This window comes from Staurois parvus, unplaced genomic scaffold (genome assembly GCF_062004578.1).
Source record: "Staurois parvus isolate SC_StPar_1 unplaced genomic scaffold, SC_StPar_1.0 ptg000071l, whole genome shotgun sequence".
NCBI lineage: Eukaryota > Metazoa > Chordata > Amphibia > Anura > Ranidae > Staurois > Staurois parvus.
In genome coordinates this window covers 3,415,010-3,440,006 of record NW_028317867.1, presented here as the reverse complement: position 1 = coordinate 3,440,006, position 24,997 = coordinate 3,415,010, and the positions used below count along the sequence as shown (strand labels likewise).

Here is a 24,997-nt window from a genome sequence, read left to right as displayed (position 1 = left end):
AGTGTTATATTTGAAAAGTTTTCAAGGGTGTGTTGTAGAGTATAGCAGCAGTGAACAGGCATATGTTTACTACTTACTGTGAAGATGATCTATTCAGTATTTCTACATCCTGCTTCATTAGTGAAATATAAATGAGACAATTGACCATACCTAATGTCACTCAGCTTTCAGAAGGAGCATCATCCGTAGAGTTATATTGTAGACTTTCATGTTCATGTATTCAAGAACACTGATGATATTGGATTGAATATCTTCTAATTTATTATCTCTATTTGTTTTTAGGGCTCCTCCTATAATAGGATATCTACCTTTTGAAGTGCTCGGTACTTCTGGATATGATTATTATCATGTGGATGATCTGGAGAATCTTGCAAAATGCCATGAACATTGTAGGTGGATTTTTTACAGTGACATATCTGATTAGAATCCGTTTTGATTGTAGGAAATACAGATGTATTCATACATCAATAAGAACAATGCAGATGCGTGAATAATATATATCCCGTTGGTAGATGGCGACGTGTTTCGCAGTCTTGAACTGCTTCATCAAAGGCACTGCTGGGATGCCACAACATCTAATATAGATTTTCATAACCACTAGCCTCTAAGGAGATGCCATAAGATCTGCATCCCCATCCCCCTGACCAAGTCATGAGGGGGGTTTTATGCCCAGAGGGGACTGCCTATAAGAGCCAAGTTTTTTCTGCTTAGTGTTCTACTCCTGTAGGTGGGGCTATAAAACCCTATTTGGTCATGGATAAAGAAGAAGCTGCTGTGTCCGTCGATGAACTCGGAGAAAGGGATTTTACAAAAAAAAAAAATCCCAATTTTATTTAACTGTGATACTGTTTTCAATACGGTGCCTTAAAATTCCCTTTATTTTTGGAGGTGATACCTCAAATGTCATGCTTGTATTATTTTGGATGTGGCACCATACGCCTATTCCCTGAGATGTGGTAATCCTGTTCACATTTTGTAGGAAATACAGGGAAAACATGTACCCTGTGCAGATTGTTTGTTGTAGGACTCCTTGAGCAAGAAGTGTGTGCAAACAAAATACTACAAAACCTTACTAGGTTCATGAACACAGTCCCTTAGGAAAAGGCATTTGACAATTGACACCCGTCGATTTTTATAGAAGCAGTTTAATGAGTGCATAGTTTAAGACCGCACATATAAAATTTGCCATGTGATCCTTATTTATTAGCCTGGAGCAAAGAACAAGGGGGTGAAGTAAACCACATTTCTGGGAAATGTAGGTGACTAGGTCCTTCTGAATGTAAGACATGGTAATGCAAATGCTGTATTGTTTTTTTGTTTTCTTGTAGTGATGCAGTATGGAAAAGGCAAGTCTTGTTACTATCGTTTCCTTACAAAAGGGCAGCAATGGATATGGCTGCAGACGCGGTACTATATCACCTATCATCAGTGGAATTCTAGGCCAGAGTTCATTGTTTGTACGCACACTGTAGTAAGGTAAATGAATTGGTTCATTTTATGTTCACAAACTTGGTCTATGCAAGCTGAATTTAAAAATGAGTCAGATAAGTGCTGTGTGTCTGGGCTCGGCAGTGCCATCTGGAGCGCACTGTAATAACTACTGTTTTCATACATGCAATTTGTTTTCTGTCAGACTACTGCAGTTTTGTTTTTTGTTTTTTTCTTTAGTCAAGTTCTTGTCCATACATGTGAACTATGTTTCTATTTGTCTATGTGACAGGAGTACCTAACTCACCAGGTGTTTGTGCAGAGTTTTATCTGGATCATACAATAGAGCATGCAGGACATGTATTAATAGACCATGGTTTGTATGCAGCCACCTTCAGGCAAAAAAACTTTCTAGGGCTGCCCCTAGAGCACACCCATATAACCCCACCAACTCTGTGAGACTTTTTCCAAGTGTCCACAGTGACACTAAAGCTTCGTTTTTTGTTTTTTTTTTTAAATAACAAACATGTGCATACTTGCCTGCTCTGTGCCTGCCAGTCCTTGGGGTCCTCCACCGTCGGGCAGAGCCCCCAGGGAAAGCCACTCGCGCTGGGGGCACTGCTCAGTGTTCATCCCCAAGCTGCTTCTCAATGCGTCTATAAGACACATAGTGCCGTGGCTTGGCCCTGCCCCTCTCCCGCTATCTCCTCATTGGCTCACTAGCTGTGATTTACAGTAGCAGGAGACAATGGACGCCCACTACTGTCTCAACTAATGAAGAAGAATAGTCCCCAGACAGCAGAGGCTGTCGAATGTCAGTGGATTGGAGGTGGCTTAGGTAATGATTTGTGGGGGCTTGGGGTGCCGCTGCACACAGAAGATTTTTTTTATCCTTCTCCACTGGAGATCCCCTCACTTAGCAATTCGTGATTACAGACGCAAGGAAGATCAGACAAAGTTTCACAATATCATGCTTTCTGCAGAGAGTCAGCAAGAAACATAAACCATCATTTAGAGGAAAAGCCTAGGGCAGTGTCCTATTATGACACTGCTCCCATTTTCTGACTCTGGCTCCCTCTCAGGCATGCACCATATGGCTTTTTTTTTTTTACAAAAGCAGATTTCTCTGCTATTATGTCTGAATTCCTTGGAAAAATCCCAGCATTTCTAGAACCTTTTATTTAATTTTGTATCAGAGGGTGCAGAGGATTATCCTTTCCCTGCATGGTATGCGGTGTAAGCTGCAGCTTCATGGCAAATGCTTTCTACTGTAGACACACTAAGTGACACAATGTGCACTAGTCTTTGCCTAGCAGCACCTGATTCTCCACAGCCTAAACAAGCCCTTACGGGCAATAAAGGACTGACTACTTCAAGAGAAACACTCCCTCTCCCCCCCCCCCCCGTGTGTCTCTCTCTCTCTCTCTCTCTCTCTCTCTCGATCTCTCGATCTCTCGATCTCTCGATCTCTCGATCTCTCTCTCGATCTCGACTCAATCCTGAAATAATTTTTGCTGAAATTTATCCCATGGTTACAGTTCCTATTGAGAGTGTTCCCTCTTTTAAAGATTCTATTGATAGGTGCCAGGAAGCCCTTTGGAAGGCCTTATTTGCCCTTGTAAGTCCTACCTCACAGCTAGCTATTAAGTTTATTTTCCAGACTGTTGCTAACTGGGCACTACATATGAGAAAATTAGCCTGTCTTTGAGGACCCTGCTCTCTTAGCAGAAATATACCTGATGCCCTCAATTTTGTTGTTTTGTGTTGAAACTCTAGAGAATGTAATTCGCCAAGTCTCTAGAATGTCCCTTATCTCCAAGCGTAGGCACAGGATTTTGTATCTGAAAGCTTGGTCTGCAGAACCTGCTTTTAAAAAGCGTCTTCTACATATGCCTTTTTGATGGTGAAGGCCTATTTGGAAATCTCTTAATATATTCATCAAGGAAGTCAATGGGGGGGGGGGTGCTTAAACCCCACAAGAAGAAGCCTATGTTTCCTATTCTTCTGGCTACGACTTCTTAACAAATGAGTTCCTTTCAATCTCCGCAAGCGTTTCCTTCCAAACTAAGGCATCTCCTGTTGTCGCAACCCCCAAACTTCCAAACCCAGCTTTCTAAGGGGTACCAAAAAAAGAGTTTCTGCTCCTCACTTTTTTTCCTTACAGTATTCCAGCTTCAGATCAAAGAATGTCTGTTTAAATGACCACCTTGTACCTGCTGCAGGCACAAGGAACAGTCATACCAGTTCGTTCAGAAGAATGGTTTCAAGGTTTCTAGTCAAACTTCTTCACCGTCCAAAAATCAAATGGAGGCAGCTGCCTAATACTAGACTTAAAATAACAAAACAGATTTTTTGTGTGCCTACTTCTTTCTAAGTAGGAGAATTTATGTCATTAATAGACAAACAAAATGCCTATCTACATATCCCCATCTTCCCTTCACATCAATGCTTTCTATGCTTTGCTGTCGCAGACCAATACTTGCAATTGTTGCACTCACATTCGTGCTCTCCTCTGCTTGCACGAGTGTTAGCTTAAGTACCTGCCCTGCTTCTGATTCTCCTACAAACAGGGATTTCACGTCACTGGTTACCTAGATGACCTCCTACTGAGGGACTTCTCATCCACAACTTTGGTCACCAATGCTTAGAGGATGATTCAGTTTCTTTGGATAATCAATCTTACAAAGTCTGACCTTCAACACTCACACCACCTGGAGTACCCGGCTCTAATCTAAGACACCGCTGAAGCTGGAATTTTCCTTCCCTAAAAAAAGGGTTGCTTCTCTAAGGTCTCACATGAGGACCCTCGGGTCCAAGCAGCACCCCTCTGTTTGCTTCTACTTGAGGGTTCTGAGCTTGATATTGGCCCCCTTTGCCCAGTTTCAATCCAGACCTCTGCAACAAACAAATCAAATATTTTGATTGCCCAATGCTTCTGTCCAACCAGACAAAGCTCCCCATGACATGAAGGATCTGCATTCTTGCCCTGGAGTTGGGAAAGTCTTTCCTTCACATGCCCTAGAAGATAGTAACATCAGATGCCAGCCTTAGAGAATGGGGTGGATTTTACAATTTCCTGACTGTCCTGGGGACCTGCTCCCCACAAGAGTTTAAACTCATCCCATTAACAATTGGAACCTGAGAGCCATCAGATTTTCTCTACAACTCTGGACCTCTCTTTTGCAAGGTCACTCCCCAGTAAGAGTACTGTTGGACATTGCCACAGCAGTAGTCCACATTAAGGGTCACCAAAGCAGGCTGCCCTTAAAGATAAAAAAAAATTGATACTCTCCTAAACAGAAACCTCACATTACAGCAATTGACAGGCAGAATTCAAAAGTTGTCAATGTCTAAACCTGTAGGAGTAGTCTCTGCACTGTTATCTGGGGAAAAACAGATGTGACCGCCTTGGCTTCTAGGTTCAACAACAAGCAAGGACCCTCTGGCCCTCAATGTGGATGCTTTGGTGATTCCTTTGACTCAATTCAAGCTGGTTTATGCCTCGCCTCCTTTAAAATCCTCCTTTGACTCCTGCACAGGATGGAGGAAAATGGTTCTTATGATTATCTTCACACCAAACTGGCATAGAGACATGTAGTACACAGACATGCTGAGGAATCTGGCAAACAAGCCTTGGTCTCTTTCAAACGGACCGGACCTGTGGGCCCAAAGCTCACTATTCCATCTTGATTTGCTGTACTTCAGAGACCCCTTTTTGGATAAATTAGAGCTATTCTGTTGTACTACCTTAACTGTAGGTTTGCCTTTCTGGTAGCCATTAGACCTTTGGGCGTATTTCTGTATTAGCAGCTCTTTCCTGCTGTAAGTAACGTTTTCTTGTTTTGCACATATCAAAATGGTTTTGAGACCAACCTACCCCCTGGTGGTTTCTTCTTTACACCTCAGTGAGGACATTCATTTTCCCTTCCCTCTGTCCTGCCCCTCCTCAAAACATGACAATGAATCTGTTCTACGTTGCCTGAATGTGCTCAGGGCTGTCAGAGTCTATCTGAAAGCTACAGCCTACATTAGTAAGACTGAGTCCTTCTTTGTTCCGCCCATGGGCGATGGATCCAGCAACTTATTTCCAGGGCATACTCCCTTAAGGAAAGGGTTTCTCCTTTCCTTTTTGGAGCCCATTTCGCTAGAGATGTTGGTGCCTCTTGGGCTTTTCATCATCAAGCATTTGCTTCCCAGATTTGCAAGGCTACCGCCTGGTCTGCTGTTTACATGTTCTCCATGTTTTACCAGGTGGATGCTTAGGTTTAAGCTGCTGTTTGTGTTGTTTAAAGTGTTACTAAACCCACAACAGTAAAATCAGTCTGTATATGCAGTAAAGCATGCTTGGTATACTCACTGTGGAACCTAAGGGGGTTAATCCTCTGCATTGTGTAAAACAGTTGTTTGATCCTTTCTTCTCTGCCCCTCTTGTTGTTGAAATGACCACCTGATACAGACTTAATCCGTGATCACATGCACATGCTCAGTTTGGTGTGTATTGCTAGAGAGGTTTTTTTTTTTTTGTTTTTGTTTTTTTGAGAGAGTGCATGTGATTAGCACAGGGTCAATCAGCACTGTCCAGACAGAGGGTCAGGGGTTTCACATCCTCCTAGAACAGAAAGAAAACTCTTCTTATAAGCTTTAACCAGTGCTCTGCTGAAGTCACAAGACTGCTCTAACTGCTGATGAGAAAAGTTATTTAGCAGTTTATATTTACTAAAATAATTGCATTACCATGTTGTGTGTACTGTGGGAGACCAGATATAGGGAATGCAGGGTCCGGGTTTAGTAACACTTTAATGCTTGTTTCTTGTCAGCCTGTTGGCATTTTGTTTTGCTGTGTTGTTACTATTTTTTTTTTTTTTTAACTTGGTTACGTCCCATGGTCTATGAAAGTCCGAAGAAGTCCTGTACTGTAAGCTAAGAGGAGTTTTGACTTACATGTAAATTTATCTTGGCGTACAGTTTTTATTATTAGTTTTCCTTATTGCTTGCTAAAAGCAATAAGCTGAAAGCTTTATTTCTTGTTAATCTTTTTTTACATATTAATCTATGTCTGTATACATAAGATTTAGAAATACTGTAGTTGATAGCAGAAATCCGATATGCTCCAAAGTAAATAAAACTTTTTTTTTTACGTTGTATATTAATGGAAAAAAACTGTAATTATAAGTACTTTACTAAAAAGCTTCATTGTAAAGATGAAATGTTTTTGCAGTTATGCAGAGGTTGGTGCAGAGAGAAGGCGAGAGCAGGGTATGGAAGATTCACCACCTGCCATCATCTCAGATAAAGTGAGTCATTTTGGTTCTCTTGCAGATCAGTAGCATCACTAATGATTGAACAGTAAAGTCATATTTTTTTTGATTGTTTTAACATATTATGATATTGTGATTTTTTTTTTTTTTTTTTTGTTAAACCTGGAGCAGAGATTTTGTTACGTGTGAGGAAGCGTTACATGACCTACAATTCTGTATATACTTATGTGCTTTCAGAACCAAGACTCTGTCTCAGACAGTCGCATGCATAAAGACAGCCTAAAGGATGCTTTGGAAAGGTTCGATGACAGCAGGACACCATCACCATCATCAAAGAGTTCCATCAAGTCATCGTCTCACACAGCTGTGTCTGATCCATCATGTGAGTAGCAGCTCTTTTGAATTGGTCTATTATTGCATTTTTGATGAGCACTAGATCTTTTTATTGGGTGTTAATAAATGTGTCTTTCTTTCTCATACATTGAGGGACACAGGAATTCAGAAACAGGTTATACTGCTGTCTACAGGAGGTTGGAACAATAACAAACCGCAACATTTTAAGCCAGTCCCTGCATAACTCCTTTTCTTCCCAGCATGCCTCAGTATTTTGTTAGTGTCCTGGTTGGGGGAATGCCTTTTCTTCAGCTATGCTGATTTAAAATTCTGTTTCTCATATTCGTACAGGACCACATACAGGATGAGTATTCATAGACCCTAGGTTATAGGCTCATGCCTTCAGGTAATTGAGCACTGGCAAAGCTTTTGAGGACATGTCCCCTAGGAGCCTGGCCTATAACTCTACTGCACTCTGTGAGTCCTTAGGTTCATCATCTTAGGACACTAAAAAAACTCTTTTTCGCTGACAGAATAATCACTCTTCCCTTAACTAGTGTATTATTTTATCTTCAGATTCTTCAGTCAACTCATCACTGTCTTCTAATACTACATTAGAAGCAGTGCAAACTCAGTAAAACCTTGTGAGCTGTACCTGCATGCCACACCATGGGGTGGCCTGTAATGTTGCTTCAGGCAATGGATCCTGCACAGGCGCTCTCCTCAGCACTTTGTGCATCTTGTATAGTCGGCCACAAAATGCTAATGGTCCAGGGCCATGGTCCATCCCTATGGAACCCAGACCTTGAAGAAACCTTTGGGGGTATGACCACTATGGGCAAAGCATGGACCTTTTTAAAGTAAGCAACATCATGGACAGGTAAGACAGGGTCGCATCTGACCATTACTGTAAAAACTGGATCTATGTTTGGAATGTGTTCACTTTACAGTGTAAGCTTTTGAAACTTGCCATTAAAACTCAGCCACTCGGAGCTTATTCTCAATTGGATGACAAGGTGTTACATCACACCACAGGTCGCACACTTTATCACCCAGAGCCCTTAGAAGCTCTGCAGCCAGCTATTGCTGCGATTTCTGTCTGTCAAACTGCAGCTAACTAGATTATGGCAATGAACACAAACCTGTATGCCAGGATGATTACCTAACTGAACAATTACCTCCTGCCCTGCTGTTTTGTGTGGATGTCCTAGAACAAGTAATCGAAAAATGGCTCTAATCTTCATTCACATGCACAGAATCATTTAGCTTAAAGCCTGAACAGCTGCCTATAAAAACATAAACAAAAACAAAAAAAAACCTCATGTATATGTCCTTTGAAGGAGGATGTCTTTTTGGGGAGGCCTTTGACAAATTCATTAAAGTTGTCACAGGATGGAAGATTCTACTGATTCAGAGACCCCACTTCCAAAAAAGCCTCTAGTTATTCAAAACACAGACCGCCTAATCTCTGTACCAAGGCTTCATCTTTAAAACTTAAGTTCACCCCTTCCTTTTTGGCATAAGACTTCAAATCTCTACCCCTTTACTTTTTTGTTTTTCTCTCAAATCAACCAAAATCTATCCAAGGACAGACAATACCCTGAACATCTTTTAATACCAGGAAGTAGTTTTGGCTGTACCAAAATGCTAAACAGTTGGAAACCATTTCTACAACAATGTTCTTGCTGGTGGATCCTACTCTTCACCCCATTTTAGCTGCAACTTTACTTTGCCAGACCATGGCTGACTGCTCAGAATACTTTAAGGTATCTTACCAATGCTACGATTAATGCCTTGCTTATAGAATGCGTGGATAAAAGGGCTGTATTTTTAAACTTCAGTCTTGACAGGCCATCACCACTTCAAAATGAGTGTGTGAACTGGCTTATTTTTCCTGCAATGAAACTCTTTATTAGTTTTGCATAAGGACAAGGTGGTTTTGGTGCCCAGGACATCCTTCTTGCTCCAGGTAGTTCCTGCCTTTGACCTCTACAAGGACATTGTTTTTTCTATCACTCTATCTAATTCCAGTTTACCAAAAAGGAAATCTCCCTCTATTGTTTGGATATGATTTAGGCTGTAAAATTCTACCTCTGAAGACTGATTTCCTTTTTGTAATCCAACACGGACCATTTTAGGTGGCTCAGGCAAAACATCATCCAAGCTCAAAGTCGGAGCGTTTAGTTTCCACCCTTTCCTTTCTATATGCAATCTAATAGATCTGGGAATGCTTCTAGGCAATGTAAGCATCACAATTTTTTTTTTTTTCTAAGTTCCAACAGGTTGATGTTTTGGCCTCATGTGATGCCAACTTTAGGCAGTCCCCAATTTTTTTATAGATTATTTTCTGTGTTGCCCACCACACAGTTTTCCTGCTTTTGGATGATCCGAAGGTAAAAATCTTCTGTGTACCCAATAGGTGAGAATGAAAGTAGGATTTTTGTAGTCCCCATAGAATCCTTTTCACACCTCTCCGTTTATGTTCATGCTGTTAGTACTGATTTTCTTCCACACTGATGCATGCTGATAGTAGTTATCCAGAGCTGGCCTACTGATTTTGTTGGCCAGTGTCCAATGCTCCTGTAGGTGGCAGTATAACGCGAAGGTGAAAGACTTCCCTTATCCCTTAGTGAACTACAAGAAAATAATTTTACAATGAGCACAAACACCCTATTTGCTGCATCTCTGTGAAAAGCAGATGTGGAGATATGTAGCCTTTAAATTGGATCACAATTTCTTTTACATCTATAATTTACAACAGCAATTCCAAAAGAGTTGTGATGCTCTGTAAAATCTACATAAAAACAGAATGCAATAATTTGCAAATCTCATAAACCCATATTTTATTCACAATAGAAAATGGGAAAACATATCAAATGTTTGAACTGAGAAAATGTACCATTTTAAGAAAAAGGTAATTTTGAAATTAATGGCAGTAACACCCTCAAAAAAGTTGGGACAGGGCAACAAAAAGCTGGTAAGTAGTACTAGCAAGGAAAGCTGGAAGAAAATTTCCAATTAATTGGCAACAGGTCAGTATTGTGATTGGGTATAAAAAGAACACCTTAGAGAATCGGAGTGCCTCAGAAGTAAAGATGGACAGAGGTTCACTAACCTGTGAAAATTGTGTCCACAAAAAGTTAAAACAATTTCAGAATGTTCCTCAATGTAAAAATGCAAAGACTTTAAATATATCATCACCTAAAGTACATAATATTGTTAAAAGATTCTGAGAATCTGGAGAAAGGGAAAAGGCCGAAAAGCAATATTGGATTTCCCTGTAATCTTTGGCCCTCAGACAGCACTGCATTAAAACGGGCATGATTCTGTGATGGACATCATTGCATGGGCCCAGGAATACTTCCAAAAATCCCTGTCTGTGAACACAGTTCCGCCATGCCATCTACAAATGCAAGGTAAACCTCTATCATTCACAGAAGAAGCCATATTTGAATATGAGACTGCAGAACATTGCACCCGCAGTTAGTAGATGGCTGGTGCAATCTCAGGCTCCGACAGACTCTCAGGGAAGAACTACTAACAACCAGAGCGCTGACCAGCGCCTTCATAGTTTATTGAGAACTACAAGCTGTAAGTCGCAAAGGCTGACGGTACTTATAGTCGTTCCATTCAGAAGAAACTGAATGAATGATGCAACCATATTGGCGGAGCTGTTTTAAAACTGAGACAGCGGGTGCAGGGAGAGGATTTGCTGGGGGGAAGGCTGCAGATGCTGGAACATGTAACATGTCACAAAGGTGAACTTATCTTTTAAGATGCCTGCCTGCAGTCCAGACCTTTCACCAACTGAAAATTTTGGTGCATCTTGAAACGAAAAATACGAAAAAGAAGACCCAGGACTGTTGAGCAATTCCCAAAACTCCAGCAACTGGTCTCCTCAGTTCCCAGACATTTACAGTGTTGTTAAAGGAAGAGGGGATGCTATACTATGGTAAATTTGGCGCTATTCCAACTTTTTTGAGACATGTTGCTGCCATCAATTTCAAAATGACCTAAATGGTACATATTCTTTAAACATTTTGAATTTTTTTTTTGTGAATAAAATTTGGGTTTATGTGATTTGAAAATCATTGCCTTCTGTTTTATATAGCTTTTACACAGCATCCCAACTTTAGAATTGGGGCTGTATCTTGTTTTCAATAAGTTAAGGATTTCAATGATTTCACATGTGACTTGCATATATTGTCTTTTTTTTTTTTTTTTTTAAATCACATTTTAGTTCAAGAAGTGGTGCTTTTAAAATGTTTCTGTAATGTACTATTATATATTTATAGCAACGCCTACTAAGATTCCAACTGATACCAGCACTCCTCCACGACAAGCTTTATCTGGGTTGGACAAGAGAAGGTCATCGATTAGCAGTCAGGTAAGCAACCCTAATATGTGTTTTTATGTGCTCCAAAATATGAAATATGTATGCAAATATTCGGAAATGGAAATTCTTTAATTACATTCTAAAATGCTAAGAAAGAAATCAGCACTTAGCTTGATATTTAGCTTTTGATGGGGTCTGCATCTAATCTTTCTTTAGGCCTAAAAATACAGGTACATTCACTGACTCCAAAAAAATTGGAGAAGAAGAAAGTTTAATTCTGAGCTAAAGCTGGCTAGGTACAATCCCCTACTTCCCTTTGAATAAATAAGGGTTTTAGTGTTTAAGTGCTTCAGCTCCGCCCCATAGCATCATGTGATTTTGCATTTGCGGGTAGGGGAACCGCTCCATTCATGCCCACGGCTGTCAATCACCGGGTCCCAGCCAGTGATTACTCTCTGGCGCCCGGTGATTGCCGAGGATCTCTGACGGGAAGGGGTGGGGGATAACTGTTAGTAAACAAAAGAGTTCTCCTCCCTGTCAGCTCCAGCACACTGCTTTGCATGACTGTGCACAGCCATGCAAAGCAGTGTGCTTACAGTGAAGCACAAACACACAACACCGTGTAAAACAGCACGCAGTTAACCCTTTGACCGCCCCAGATGTTAACATCTTCATGCCCAGTGCCGTTAGTACAGTGTCCGTGCTTTTTATTAGCATTGATCACTGTATTGGTGTCACTGAGGATGTCAGTGACACCAAGTCAGTTCCCCCCAGTGTCAGAATGCCTGCCGCAGTCCCACTATACGTTGCTGATCGCTGCCATTACTTGTAAAAATTAAAAAAAAAAAGCCCAATATATATACCGCCATTTGTAAACTTGTAAATTTACAAGTATTGGGATTTTTTTTTTTTAGCAAAGACATGTAGCAGAATACATTTTGGTCTAAATTTATGAGGAAAATTTATATTTTAAATTTTGTTACTGGATATGTTTAATAGCAAAAAGTCAAAAATATATTGTTTTTATTTTTCTCCAAATTTTCGTTTTTTTTTTTTTTTTTTTTGTAATAGCGCGATCAAATACCACCAAAAAAAAGCTCTATTCATGGGGAAAAAAGGACATAAATTTCATTTTGGTGTAGTAATGCATGAGCGTGCAATTGTCAGTTAAATAACGCAGCGCCATAACACAAAAAATGGACTGGTCAGGAAAGGGGGTAAATCCTCTGGCGGGCAAGTGGTTAATAGGTCCTGAAATCAATATTCTCTGACATAACTCGGACTTCTCTAGAATGTCCAGTTTAGTTGTTGCTGTAGTAGTTTGGTCAGTCACCATTAATGAACTTATAGCATACACCAGGTGAATATTACATATACAGTGATTTTATAGTAACTAATTGCTCTTGGACGATAACTTGTTTCCAATAAGCTTGCCTACAGACAAGTCACAACATCTATGCTTTCTTCTTGTCATGAAGGTTGATAACTATTAACACACTCCCATGGGAGCAGTCTCCAGCCTCCACACTCCCCTAAGTCAATTTTACTACTCCCCATATGCTGAAAATGGTGACATTATCTTTGTCATCCCTCCCTGGACTTCTTGGGTTCTTCTGATCCTTGCTCCAGTACCTGTGTCAGATCAGCCTCTGAAACTGTGCCCTATCAGGCACCATTCTCGTCTTCAGAAAAATGACCTTCACTTGGGGCTATTAAGGCCTTCAGCGGTACTTGGTATTCACCAGTGTCCCCTCTCTTTAGAAGGACTCTCTGACCTATTAGATCAACTGGGGCCAGCATTGACTGTCCCTTACCCAGATGGGGATCTGAATCCTCATTTTCACCCAAGCATATCTGATTTTTCTCATAGTGTCTTTTACTTGTCGTCCCCATTGTGGTATATCCAGGTGATTTTCCTATAAAGATAGCAAACGCTGTCGATATTAGTGGGCAAGATCCTGCCAGATCTGGCTATGTCAGGTTTTAGCTTTGAAAACTGTCACTTGTTGGAGGTAGCAACCATCATAACCTCTTGCTGGAAAGGTCCACAGTATGCGCACCCTCAGATTTTTTATTATTAGACAGGGAGTTACCCCTCTCTCCTCCCTTGCAGAAAGGTAGGGCCCCTCACTCTTATTCCCCCTCTCCCATCTCTTCTCCTTTAACCATTAGCCGCCTGGCCAATGGCCATTTGGCGGCTTCAAAAGTGCTTCGGCATTCCGGGTGCACGCCATTTGGCGTTCTCCCGCACATGCGCAGTTTGCGCTAATGCAGAGCCGCGCAGCGGCGCGATCTGTCACCGGCCGTGTACCTCGGACACGGCCGATGACAGATCTGAGTACCGGCCCCCGTTGCTGGTACCATGTGACCTGCTGTGACCAATCACAGCAGGTCACATGACAGTTGTATACAATGGATGGCTTCATTCATGCCATCCATTGTATACTAGTGCCTAGCTGTGAATGGTCACAGCTAATCACATGCACATGTCATGTGATTAGCTGTGACCAAATCACAGCTAAGCACAAAAAAAAAAAAAACTGAATGAATCGATTTCATTCAGGTAAATGCTTGCTTATAGCAAAGTAATTCTTTGCTATAAGCAAATTGTGTAAAAAAAAAAAAAAAAAAAAAAAAAAAAAATACTGATCACTTCCCCAAAGTAGTACAATGTTACTATGGTAACATTGTACTACTTTGGTCATAGTAAAATATGAAAAAAAAATCTTAAAAAAAAAATAAAAAAAATGTAATAAATTAAAAATAATAATAAAAAAAAAAATTTTTTAAAAAAAATATATATATATTTTTTTTCATACTGTCACCAGTCAGTGTCCCTGTTCACCGCCATGCCAGTTATATGACGACGCTGTACTGCACTGGTGACAGTATGTAAAAAAAAAATAGTGAAAATAATTTTTTTAATTTTTTTTAATTTTCCGAAAAATTATGACAAAAAAAATACAACTTCAAAAAACTCGCCATGCCTCTTATGAAGTACGTCGGACTGTCTACTCTGCAAAAAGGGGTCATTTGGGGATATCTGTACTATTCTGACATTCTTGGACCTCAAGAAATTAGATTGCCTGTCAGTACTTCAGGATTGATCAATATTCAGATATACACCATAGTTTGTGAACTCTATAACTTTCCTACAAACTAAAAAATACATCCTAATTTGGGTTATTTTCACCAAAGACATGTAGCAGAATACATCTCGGCCTAAATTTATGAAGAACAATTATTTATTTGTAAACTTTTATAACAAAAACAAAGAAAAACTTGGTTTTTTTTTTCAAAATTTTTGTTTTTTTTGTTAATTTTGCAAAAAATAAAACCCCAGCGGTGACTAAATACCACCATAAGAAAGCTCTAGTTGTGTGAAGAAAATGATAAAATTTTAGTTTGGGTACAATGTTGTATGACCGCGCAATTGTCATTCAAAGTGTGAGAGCGCTGAAATGTGAAAAATTGCCTGGACAGGAAGGTGTAAAATTGCCCGGTATTGAAATGGTTAATTTCATCACATTTCTCTATGGTTTTGGCTGTAGTCCATAGATGCAGGCAAATTAGGCTGCTAAAAAAAACTAGATAGTCTGTGGTGTGATTAGTCTCCATCAGGCGTCTGGTAAGGAGTTTTCTCCCATCTGGAGGGCTTCTCTCATTGAAGAATGATTTTTTTCACATTGGTCCTTTTTACACTGTGGGATCCTGCTTTGGGCAGATCTACTGGTTTGGACTCTGTTGGACACTATTTAGGTACTGATGTATTTTTCCCCTGAAAAAGAATGAGTCCTTCCTGTGTAAGGAAGGGGTAGTCTGGCTCCTGCTCTGGACGATAACAGGATTCTTGATGTCACTCGTACTGATCCTTTTAAGAGAAATAACCCCTAAACCAGTTTTTCTCTACTGGAAATCAATGGTCATGGAAGAGAGACTTAACACATTTAGCTGTGCCTCTGACCCTGGTTGCAGTTAAACGTCGTTGGGGGAGGGTCCCGCATCCTTTTGGACTTTCAGAATATTTTAGTCTCCTGCCGAAGGTATTCTCTAACAGTAACAGGAAATGACTTAACAGCTTGGGAGAACCTGTCCACCTGAAATTAGGTCCTCCTGATTTGCAGCCTCTTGAAGATTTTTCAGGAGCTTTTCCTTGTTTTGTATTATAGTTGCGCCAATTTTCCTCACTGTATTGCTAAGAATCCAGTTCCTTGTTCCATGGATGTTGATACTTTGCTGGATCTAGGGGATCAGGAGCATTCCTAGTTCTATAGCTTTAAGTCAGGGATAGGCAGGATTGTTCTTCAGATGGATCCCTCTGGAGTTACCCTAGAGCAGGGGTGGGCAACTGTGGCCCTCCAGCTGTTGTAGAAGTCCCATGAGGCATTGCAAAACTGACAGTTACAAGCGTGACTCCCAAAGGCAGAGGCATGATGGGACTTGTAGTTCACCAACAGCTGGAGGGCCACAGTTGCCCACCCCTACCCTAGAGGCATCTCTTACTGACCAGAGCAGGCTGTATTGGATTCATCCTTGTTTTTTTTTTGGTTGTTTCCATGTCTCCAGTCTGGGGCTAAGGGCTGACTTCCATCTCCTTCCCATGCACCCTACCCCTATACGGTATATCATATTGAATTCCTATGTAGATTCCCTTCACAGGCTGCTATGTTCTAGCCAATTCTCATTTTTCCCCTATGAGCCTCATTTAGCAAGGTAAGCTGACTGGTCAGACAGTCAATTTAGCCACAGAGTTTTTGTTTCTAAACCAAGGGGAGGACAGAGGCAAAAGGCTTAGAACTGATTGTGGGTCTTTACTTCCCTACATGAGAATTTGTTGTTGTTTTATCACTTTTGGTGGCATCTGCGGGATCTGCTTCTCACTGCTTCAGGTCCGGTGTTCACTACTGTGTGAAATTATTCCCCTCTGGTGGTGACCTTTTACTTTTTTGGTCTAAAGCATCAGGTTGTTTCTCCATATTCTCCCTGTATTCTTGTTAGCTGGTAGGGGGCCCAGCCTCATCTGATTTCAGCTTTGCAAATTGGTCCTTCAGGTGGCTCTTGCACTGCAGGCGGTCCCCAGTTCTGTTTCGTTGTGGCTGTCAGTGGTTGTTGCTGTGTTCCCCACCCCTCAGCTGGACTGCCAAAAAGGACCTCCTGATAGTATCCACAATGATGTGTCCCTAAACAGAGAAGAAAATAGGAGTTTTGGACTTGCTGAAAAACAATTTTCTTAACTTGCCTAGTTTTCTAAAAAAAACTAAATTGCTACAGCTAGTATATTTTAGCTTTGCATTGACTCTCGAGGCATGACACATTCTGGTAGTGGATGATGTGCTTTCATTGTATCTGAGTACAAGTTGAGGAATTTATGAACTTGCTCTTTCTCTAGGCATAATTCATGTTACTTTTCCACCCAGACACTTATGATGTAGTTTATTTTGTGAACTGTTTGATATTTCCCTGTACTCTCACTCAAGTCTATAAATAATTGAAAAAAAATACTTTTCTTAGAGTCCATTGAGGGATACAGGTTCCAACTTCTGTGTTTGATTCATATTCTTGGCAGTGCTTGTTACAAAATTGGGCATTCTGGGGTAGAGGAGATATCCTGAGCTGGCCTACTTTTTTTCTTTTTTTTTTTTTTGCCAGTGTCCAATCCTTCTGCAGGCAGTCTTATAACCCACGAGTATTTGAATTTTTGTGTTCCTGAATGGACTCCGTGAAAAGCATTTTTATTGTGAGTACATAAGTCTTTTGCTACCATGCTTAGCCTTGTATAGGCTGCTGCCAGCCACAGAATGGCTAGTGTAATATAGTCCTTCCAGTTCCCAGTGTTTTCTTCTTCAGTTCTCCCACAGCTCCTTTTCTCTCTTCCTGAGGTTGCCATACTCTAGATGCTGTGTCACTACTACATAATGGCAAAGGTGTGTCTGTTTCTCTCTGTGTATGATTTTTTTTTTTCCTCAGTGACAGATCCCTTGAGTTGATTACATCAACTTTTAGGCAGTTGTTAATTTTAAGTGGTGCTAATATCACCTCCCCTTGCTCTCTGACTGAGGCCGACATCTTTACTCCTGGTCTTCTTTCATGTTCAGGATCTTCAGCTGTCTTAGTTGACCATGCTGTATTGACTCATTTACTGCACATGGGAGTTAATTTATTCTGCCACCAAGGTGTGCCGAGAATCAGGGGCGTAGATAAGGGGGGTCGGGGGGTCCAACCCCCAGAGAGCATCAGTTAATGTCACAGCAGCTGGGCTAGTATAGCTGCATTGCAGCTGTGGGTGCACCAATGCCACGGAAAACCACTTGTATCCTTCACATTGCTGACAGGCAGAGCTCAGGACGCTGGATACCGGATAAAATAAAATACATTTTGTTCCTGGACTGCCTGGACTGTTTAGCAGGTCGGTACTCAGGAGGTCCTGTATGTCGTCAGGAGAGAGGCACTTATGATGAGCTTCAGCTACCCATTGGCTGAGAAGGCAGCAGGGGGCGGTGCTGCTGCCTCCTAAGCCAGTGGGTACACAGAGTGCATTGTCCTTCCCTCCAAATTCATCCCACGGGATTCCTATCAGGTGCGGGATGAAGCAACTCTGATGCAGGGAGAAGTCTGAACAGAAGCTGCAGAACTGCTTGCACTGAATGAAGGTCCTGCAGTGATCGAGGTGAGAGGTCTGCTATTGGCTGCAAAGTATTAAATAATCCCTCTCCTCCTTCACAGAGCTCTCTCCACTCCCATCAACTTGCTCAACTTCCCGGTCACTCTGCCTTTGCTCCTGTCATGTTCACTTTCTCCTGATATATCAGCACCTTTCACCCCCAGCTTCACTCCCCTCCCTCCCCAGTACTACATGTCTCTACACCTTTCTGGTCAAATCCCTGTAAGACCACGCAGTATATTAGACACTCCCACACCAATCCTCACCCCCTCCCTTCCCATCCCCTGTCCAGTTCACTTTCTCCTGTTTCTTTCTGCTCCTCTTCTAACATAAATCTGCACTGAACACATCCTGAAGCCTCCAGTCTCAGATCTGGGCATTCCACTCTAGGAGTCATACACTGACTGTCTGCCTGACACCCTTTCCATCCCAGCTTACTTTTTATCTCTTCCACTTGTTCTGTGGTCTGGTTTTTGCAGTCCTTTAACCACTTGCCCTCCAGAGCATTTAACCCCCTTCCTGCGCAGGCCATTTTTTTGCGATACGGTGCTGCGTTACTTTAACTGGCAATTGCGCTGTCATGCAACGCTGTACATATATGAAATGTAAGTAATTTTTTCCCACAGATAGAGCTTTTTTTCGGTGGTATTTGATCACTTCCGCGGTTTTATTTTTATTTTTTGCACTATAAACAAAGACTGACAATTTTGGGGGAAAAAAAAACTATTTTTGACTTTTTGCTATAAAACATATTCAATAAAAAAATTAAAAAAATCTAATTTCTTTATAAACTTAGGTCAAAATGTATTCTGCTACATGTCTTTACTAAAAAACAAAATCGCAATACATGTAAATTAATTGGTTTATGTGAAAGTTATGGCGGTACATATACTGGAATTTTTTTTTATACTAGTAATGGCGGCGATCAGTGACTTATAGTGGGACTACGGTGGGCATTCTGCCTCTGGGGGGGGAGAACTGAATTGGTGTCACTGACATCCCCAGTGACATTAATACAGTGATCAGTGCTAATAAAAAGCACTGACAATGTACTAATGACACTGAGCAGGAAGGGGCTAACATCTGGGGTGATCAAAGGGTTAACTGTATGCTGTGCTGTGTGTTTTACCACAGAGACATGCTGTGCAGGGATATACAAAGCAGCATGTCCTTGCTTGCAGGAGAGAGACCTGTGTTGTTTGCATACAGGTCTCCGCTGTCCGCTTTACCCAACGATCGCAGAGTGCCGGCTGGGACTCAGTGATTGACATCCCTAGCCACCAATAGCGGTACGGGTAGGGTGGTGCGCATGCCCCCTACCCAGAAATGCAAATCACATATATGTACGTGATTTTGCGCAGCCCTGCTGCCCTGTAGCAGTACTTCTGCTATAGGGTGGTGGGAAAGTGGTTAAGATTACTATTTTTTTTATTCATCCAGCGGGCTAGTATAGTACTACAGACACAGGCTGCAGCGTTTTCTATACTGTTACTACTTTTGACAGTATAGTATACTATGCACTACTGTTTGCCGCCATGAATGATACAGCCAGAGCACCTGTGACCATCTTTATCATGCTGATGATCACACTGTACAGCATGTGTCTTGTACTGCAAAAAAAAAACATGACAGGGTGATAATCCTCCCTTGCTCCATCCAAAATTAAAAGAAACATTTTGAGTATGTTCCTATATTTACCCTTAAAGGTGGTTACTGGAGTGCAGATGTCTGGAGTTTCTATTTTCTCATGATTTGAGCCAGCTCCCAGTGAATGTGAGTGGCAGATTGGTATGATCCAACCAGAAGCAGTGTTCATTCTTTTGTTATCAGGGTTCACACCATCCAAAGCTCTGAAAAGTGATCCACAGTAGTTCCCCTTTGAAAGTGCAGCTAAGCAACTGCTGTAAAGTGTTCAAGAGGTGACCCTGTCACCCCCTGAATGCCTGTTTTTCATGTCAAGTAGCAGTGTATAATGGTGCTAATGCACCGCAATCACAAGCAAAGTGTTTGGCTCACAGTTGTGGCATGGCCCCATTGACTTGAATGGCCAAGTATGGGAATCAGCTCAATGTGCCGTGTCAAATTTTCCACGGCTTTGATGCAAAATTGTCAAAGCCATGGCATGTAGCCTCCTCCAGCTGTATTTTAGATTTAAGATGGGTTACCAAGGGGCAGTAAAACTAGGGCTTAGCCAAAGTCTGTACTGGGCCCCATGATTTCTAATGGTGGCCCTGCTTATAGGACAGTGGAGAGGATAACTGATTCACTGCATCAGCAGCCTGATTTGGCCCCACACAAAGGCAAGGAGAAAGTGCAGGGGGAGGTGTTTTGGGAAAGTAGAAGTTATTGGTGGGACATGCAGAGTATGAAGAGAGAGCCAGCAAGGACTGGGGAGCAAGCAGCCTGCAGCACAGGAGAAGTTGGGTGGAGAGAGAGGACTACAGCAGAGAGTGAGGGAGTGTGTGCCAGGGGAGAGAGGAGCTGTGCATAGCAAACCGCCTGGGCACACACACAGGCAAAGCAGCTCTCTGTACACTGTTAGGACACCCCAATTACCAGCAACTCAGCCCTAAATATGAAGAAGAGCCCTTCTCTAAACAGCCTTACAGACTGACCTCTTTAGAAACAACGCATTGAAGCCCAAGTCCATGTTTACGATTTGTTTCACTAACAGATATGCCTGCTGGGGGTGCTGCATATACTGTATATACACCACAATTTGTCACATCATGGCAGGTGTGCTAATTTACTGTTCTCTGGGTACCCCCCGAAAGAAAATGATCTATAGCCCTGCTGAGAATGTACACTGAGCTGTGCATTCTAATGAACACTGGATATTTTTATAGCGGCTGTTTTTGGCTTTTGATGTTTTTTTCTACAGCCAGTAAAGCCCCCGGAATGTTATCCTATGTGTCCCATGCACACATGGAAAGAAAACACAGGACTAGTGGGCTTCTAGAGGAGTGTTTTAGCTGTAAAAATGCTCTAACGCTGAAAAAAATGGTAAATTGCGGTAAACCAGCGGTTTTGGACATTTGTTTGAGAAAGAGAAAAAATTTTTTTGGTAAAAAAAAAACCTCTAAAAACTGCAAATGCTAAAAACCACTAAAAAAAAAAGCTGACTTTACACAGCTAAAGTTAGTGTTATTAAAACACCCCGTATGCATGGAGCCTAATAAGCATTGTAAACCAGCAGGCAAGTTTGTTTTTTTTGCAGAAGAGACCTAGTTTCAGTGTACTTCCACTTTGTGGGATCACTTGACATCAAGAAAAATGCCGCACCTATAGGCTTGAATGGATGAGTGCATTGTGGCTGTTAAATGTAGTCTCCAAGAAATGTTCTTCACCTATAATACCAAATGTGCTGTGAAAATAACGTGTTCCCTTGCCACAGGGGAAAACTGTAACTGGCTAACGGGGAATAATGTTTCAAACAGGCTTTTGTTTGTAGAGATATGCTTGTCCACCCAAAAGTAATATTTCAGTTTAAGATGAAATCTTGTGGACGTCTCTTGAAACAGTTACTAAAGCTGGAGAGTGTAAAATCAGGATCACTTTTGCATAGAAACCAATCATCGTCCAGGTTTTATTGCCAGAGCTTAATTGAACAAGCTGAGGTTAGAAGCTGATTGGTTCTATGCAGAAGTGAGTCTGATTTTGCACGCTCCAGCTTTAGTAAATAAACCCTAGGGTGTCATAGTAGCTGGCTTTGTGTATTCTCTGTTCATGTGCCTTTTATTGCATTGTCCATAATACACATCAGGGAGAGTGGGGCCCCTCGCTGTGGCTGTTGTACAGATTTTGTCACTTGAATCCTAGAGATGTTTAGCAGACTATGATGTGGTCTTACTCCCTAGCATATATCAAAAACTGAAATACTACTCTTGGATGGACTGTCATGCTTTTTTTTTTTTATGCAGATTTTCAGAATAACAGCAGTAATTTGTTTTTTCAGTCAATAAGTTCCCAGTCTCTTAACCAGTCATTAACACAGCCAGTACAGAAGCAGCAAGCGACTTCCATCCTACAGCCTGGGATGACACAGGTGAGTATCATCAGCTCTAGTTTTATGTTTTCACTCTAATAGAGGTCCCAATGAGCCTATACCACAGTACATTCACTTTCATACTTCATCTCCAAGCACCTGGAGCCTTGGACTTGCACACATTTCTACCATCATGTATTTCCATTCCCATCTCAACCCTCATGTATTTCCATTCCCATCTCAACTAGCCAGAACTACTAACATTGGACATCATCTTATATTATGTTTGTCATTTGCACCAATCTTGTTATACATTTCTACGTGTCTATGTTGCCTCAAATTAGTAACATTACAGACTAGGTAAGCTGCATGCCTGAAGGGTCCGATTAATTCTTTAACATTTGGTATGTTCTCCTGACCTGCAGCCCATTTTTCAGTTCACTGCACAATTTGGAGCCATGAAGCACTTAAAGGACCAACTGGAACAAAGAACACGCATGATAGAAGAGAATATTCACCGACAACAGGAGGAGCTGCGAAAAATCCAGGAACAGCTACAGATGGTCCATGGGCAAGGCTTTCAGGTGAAGAGAAATGCTACATATTGGGTCATCACTTTTTTTTTTTTTTTAATTCGTGTATGACTTTTTAATGCACCCCCCCCCCCCCCAAAAAAAGTAATTTTTTACATACTTTCACTAGTCAATGTCCCTAATCACCACCACACCAGTCATATTATGTCACTGTACCACACTGGTGTCAGTATGTGTGTGTGTAATAAATATATATATATATAACACAATTGTGATAAAAACTATTTTTTTAAATTTCTTAATTTAAAAAAAAAAATTGACAAAAAATTACAACTTCAAAAATCTCACCATGCATCTTACTAAATATCTTGGACTATCAACTTTTCAAAAAGGGGTCATTTGCAGAATATATGTACTGTCCTGCCATTTTTGGGCCTCTAAAGATTAGATTGGCTGTCAGTACATCAGGATTGATCGATTTTCACATCTATCTATCTATCTATCTATCTATCTATCTATCTATCTATCTATCTATCTATCTATCTCTCTATCTCTCTATCTCTCTATCTCTCTATCTGTCTGTCTATCTGTCTATCTGTCTATCTGTCTATCTAATATATCTAATTCAAGGGTCCTCATACTTTTTAAACAGGAGGCCAGTTCACTGACCTTCACACTGTTGGGGGGGCCGGACAACAGTATGAAAAAAATATAAACAAATTCCTATGCACAGCGTACATATCTTATTTGTAGTGCAAAAAACAGGAAAAAAACAATACAATATTTAAAACGCGCTGGAGACCGTAACACACTGGACACCACAATGCACACCAAAATGCACTGTACACTGTAAGGCGCTGGACACCAAAATGCACTGCACACTGTAACACACTTGACACCAAAATGTGCTATACACTGTAATGCATTGGACATCGCAATGCACTGGACTCCAAAATGCATTGTACTCTGTAGCGAACTGGACACCGAAATGCACTGAACTGCACTGGACACCGCACTGTATTGTAGACTGTACTGCACTGGACACCGCACTGTATTGTAGACTGTACTGCACTGGACACCGCAATGTATTGTAGACTGTACTGCACTGGACACCGCACTGTATTGTAGACTGTACTGCACTGGACACCGCAATGTATTGTAGACTGTACTGCACTGGACACCAGAATGCACTGTACACTGTAACGTACTGGACACCGCAATGCACTGTAACGCACTGGACACTGTAATACACTTGACACCGCAATGCATTGTACACTGTTACGCAGTTGACACCGCAATGCACTGTACACTGTAACACACTGGATACCAAAATACACTGTACACTATAACGCACTGGATACCAAAATGCACTGTACACTGTAACACACTTGACACCACAATGCATTGTACACTGTAACACACTTGACACCAAAATGTGCTATACACTGTAATGCACTGGACTCCAAAATGCATTGTACTCTGTAGCGAACTGGACACCGAAATGCACTGAACTGCACTGGACACCGCAATGTATTGTAGACTGTACTGCACTGGACACCAGAATGCACTGTACACTGTAACGTACTGGACACCGCAATGCACTGTAACGCACTGGACACTGTAATGCACTTGACACCGCAATGCATTGTACACTGTTACGCACTTGACACCGCAATGCACTGTACACTGTAACACACTGGATACCAAAAGGCACTGTACACTGTAAATTCATGGCTGAGGAGCCTAGCTATTTGCCGGCGCCAATTTTTTTTTTTTCCAACCGACCTGGTGGGCCGTGTAAATGACTTTGGCAGGCTGTAGTCTGAGGACCCCTGATCTAATCTATCTCAATCCTGATGTTCTGACAGCCAATGTCATTTCTATTTCTATGTATCTCATAGTTTGTGGAATCTATCACCTTCCTACAGACTAAATAATAAACACTGATTTGGGTTATTTTCACTAAAGAAATGTAGTCGAATGCATTTTAGCCTAAATTTATGAAGAACGATTATTTGGAAAATTTTATAACCGAAATGAAGACAAAGAGGTTTTGGGGTTTTTTTTTCAAAATTTTGTCTTTTTGTTTGGCAAAAAATATAAAAACCCAGTGGTGATTAAATACCATAAAAGAAAGCTCTATTTGTGTCAAAAAAATGATACAAGTTACAGGATGGGTACAGTTGTGTGACCGTGCAATTCTCATTCAAAGTGTGAGAGCTCTGAACGCTGAAAATCGGCCTGGGCAGGAAAGGGGTGAAATGCCTGGTATTGAAGTGGTTAAAAAAGTGAATAGACACAATTTACCATGTAAAGGAAAAGGCCATGCAGTGGAAGCCCAACATAAGTAGACATGGGTCAAAGAAAAATCACAAAGAATTAGAATGACCCAGTCGTGGAGAAAAGAATAATGTAAGCCTGCCACCGCGTGGCCAGCATGTATGGTACCTCCTGCATTGTTAC

The 24,997-nt window shown here is 41.3% G+C and overlaps 1 protein-coding gene across 1 annotated transcript in view; it reads left to right on the top strand.

The window, feature by feature from the left end:
* The window catches only part of CLOCK (clock circadian regulator), a 144,884-nt gene that overhangs the window by 107,139 nt on the left and 12,748 nt on the right, over positions 1–24,997 (top strand). The window contains exons 12-18 of the mRNA XM_089669267.1: positions 283–389; positions 1,329–1,476; positions 6,647–6,722; positions 6,924–7,068; positions 11,315–11,406; positions 21,972–22,061; positions 22,427–22,585. Coding sequence (XP_089525393.1) covers positions 283–389; positions 1,329–1,476; positions 6,647–6,722; positions 6,924–7,068; positions 11,315–11,406; positions 21,972–22,061; positions 22,427–22,585 — 817 coding nt within the window. The remainder of the gene's footprint in view (positions 1–282; positions 390–1,328; positions 1,477–6,646; positions 6,723–6,923; positions 7,069–11,314; positions 11,407–21,971; positions 22,062–22,426; positions 22,586–24,997) is intronic.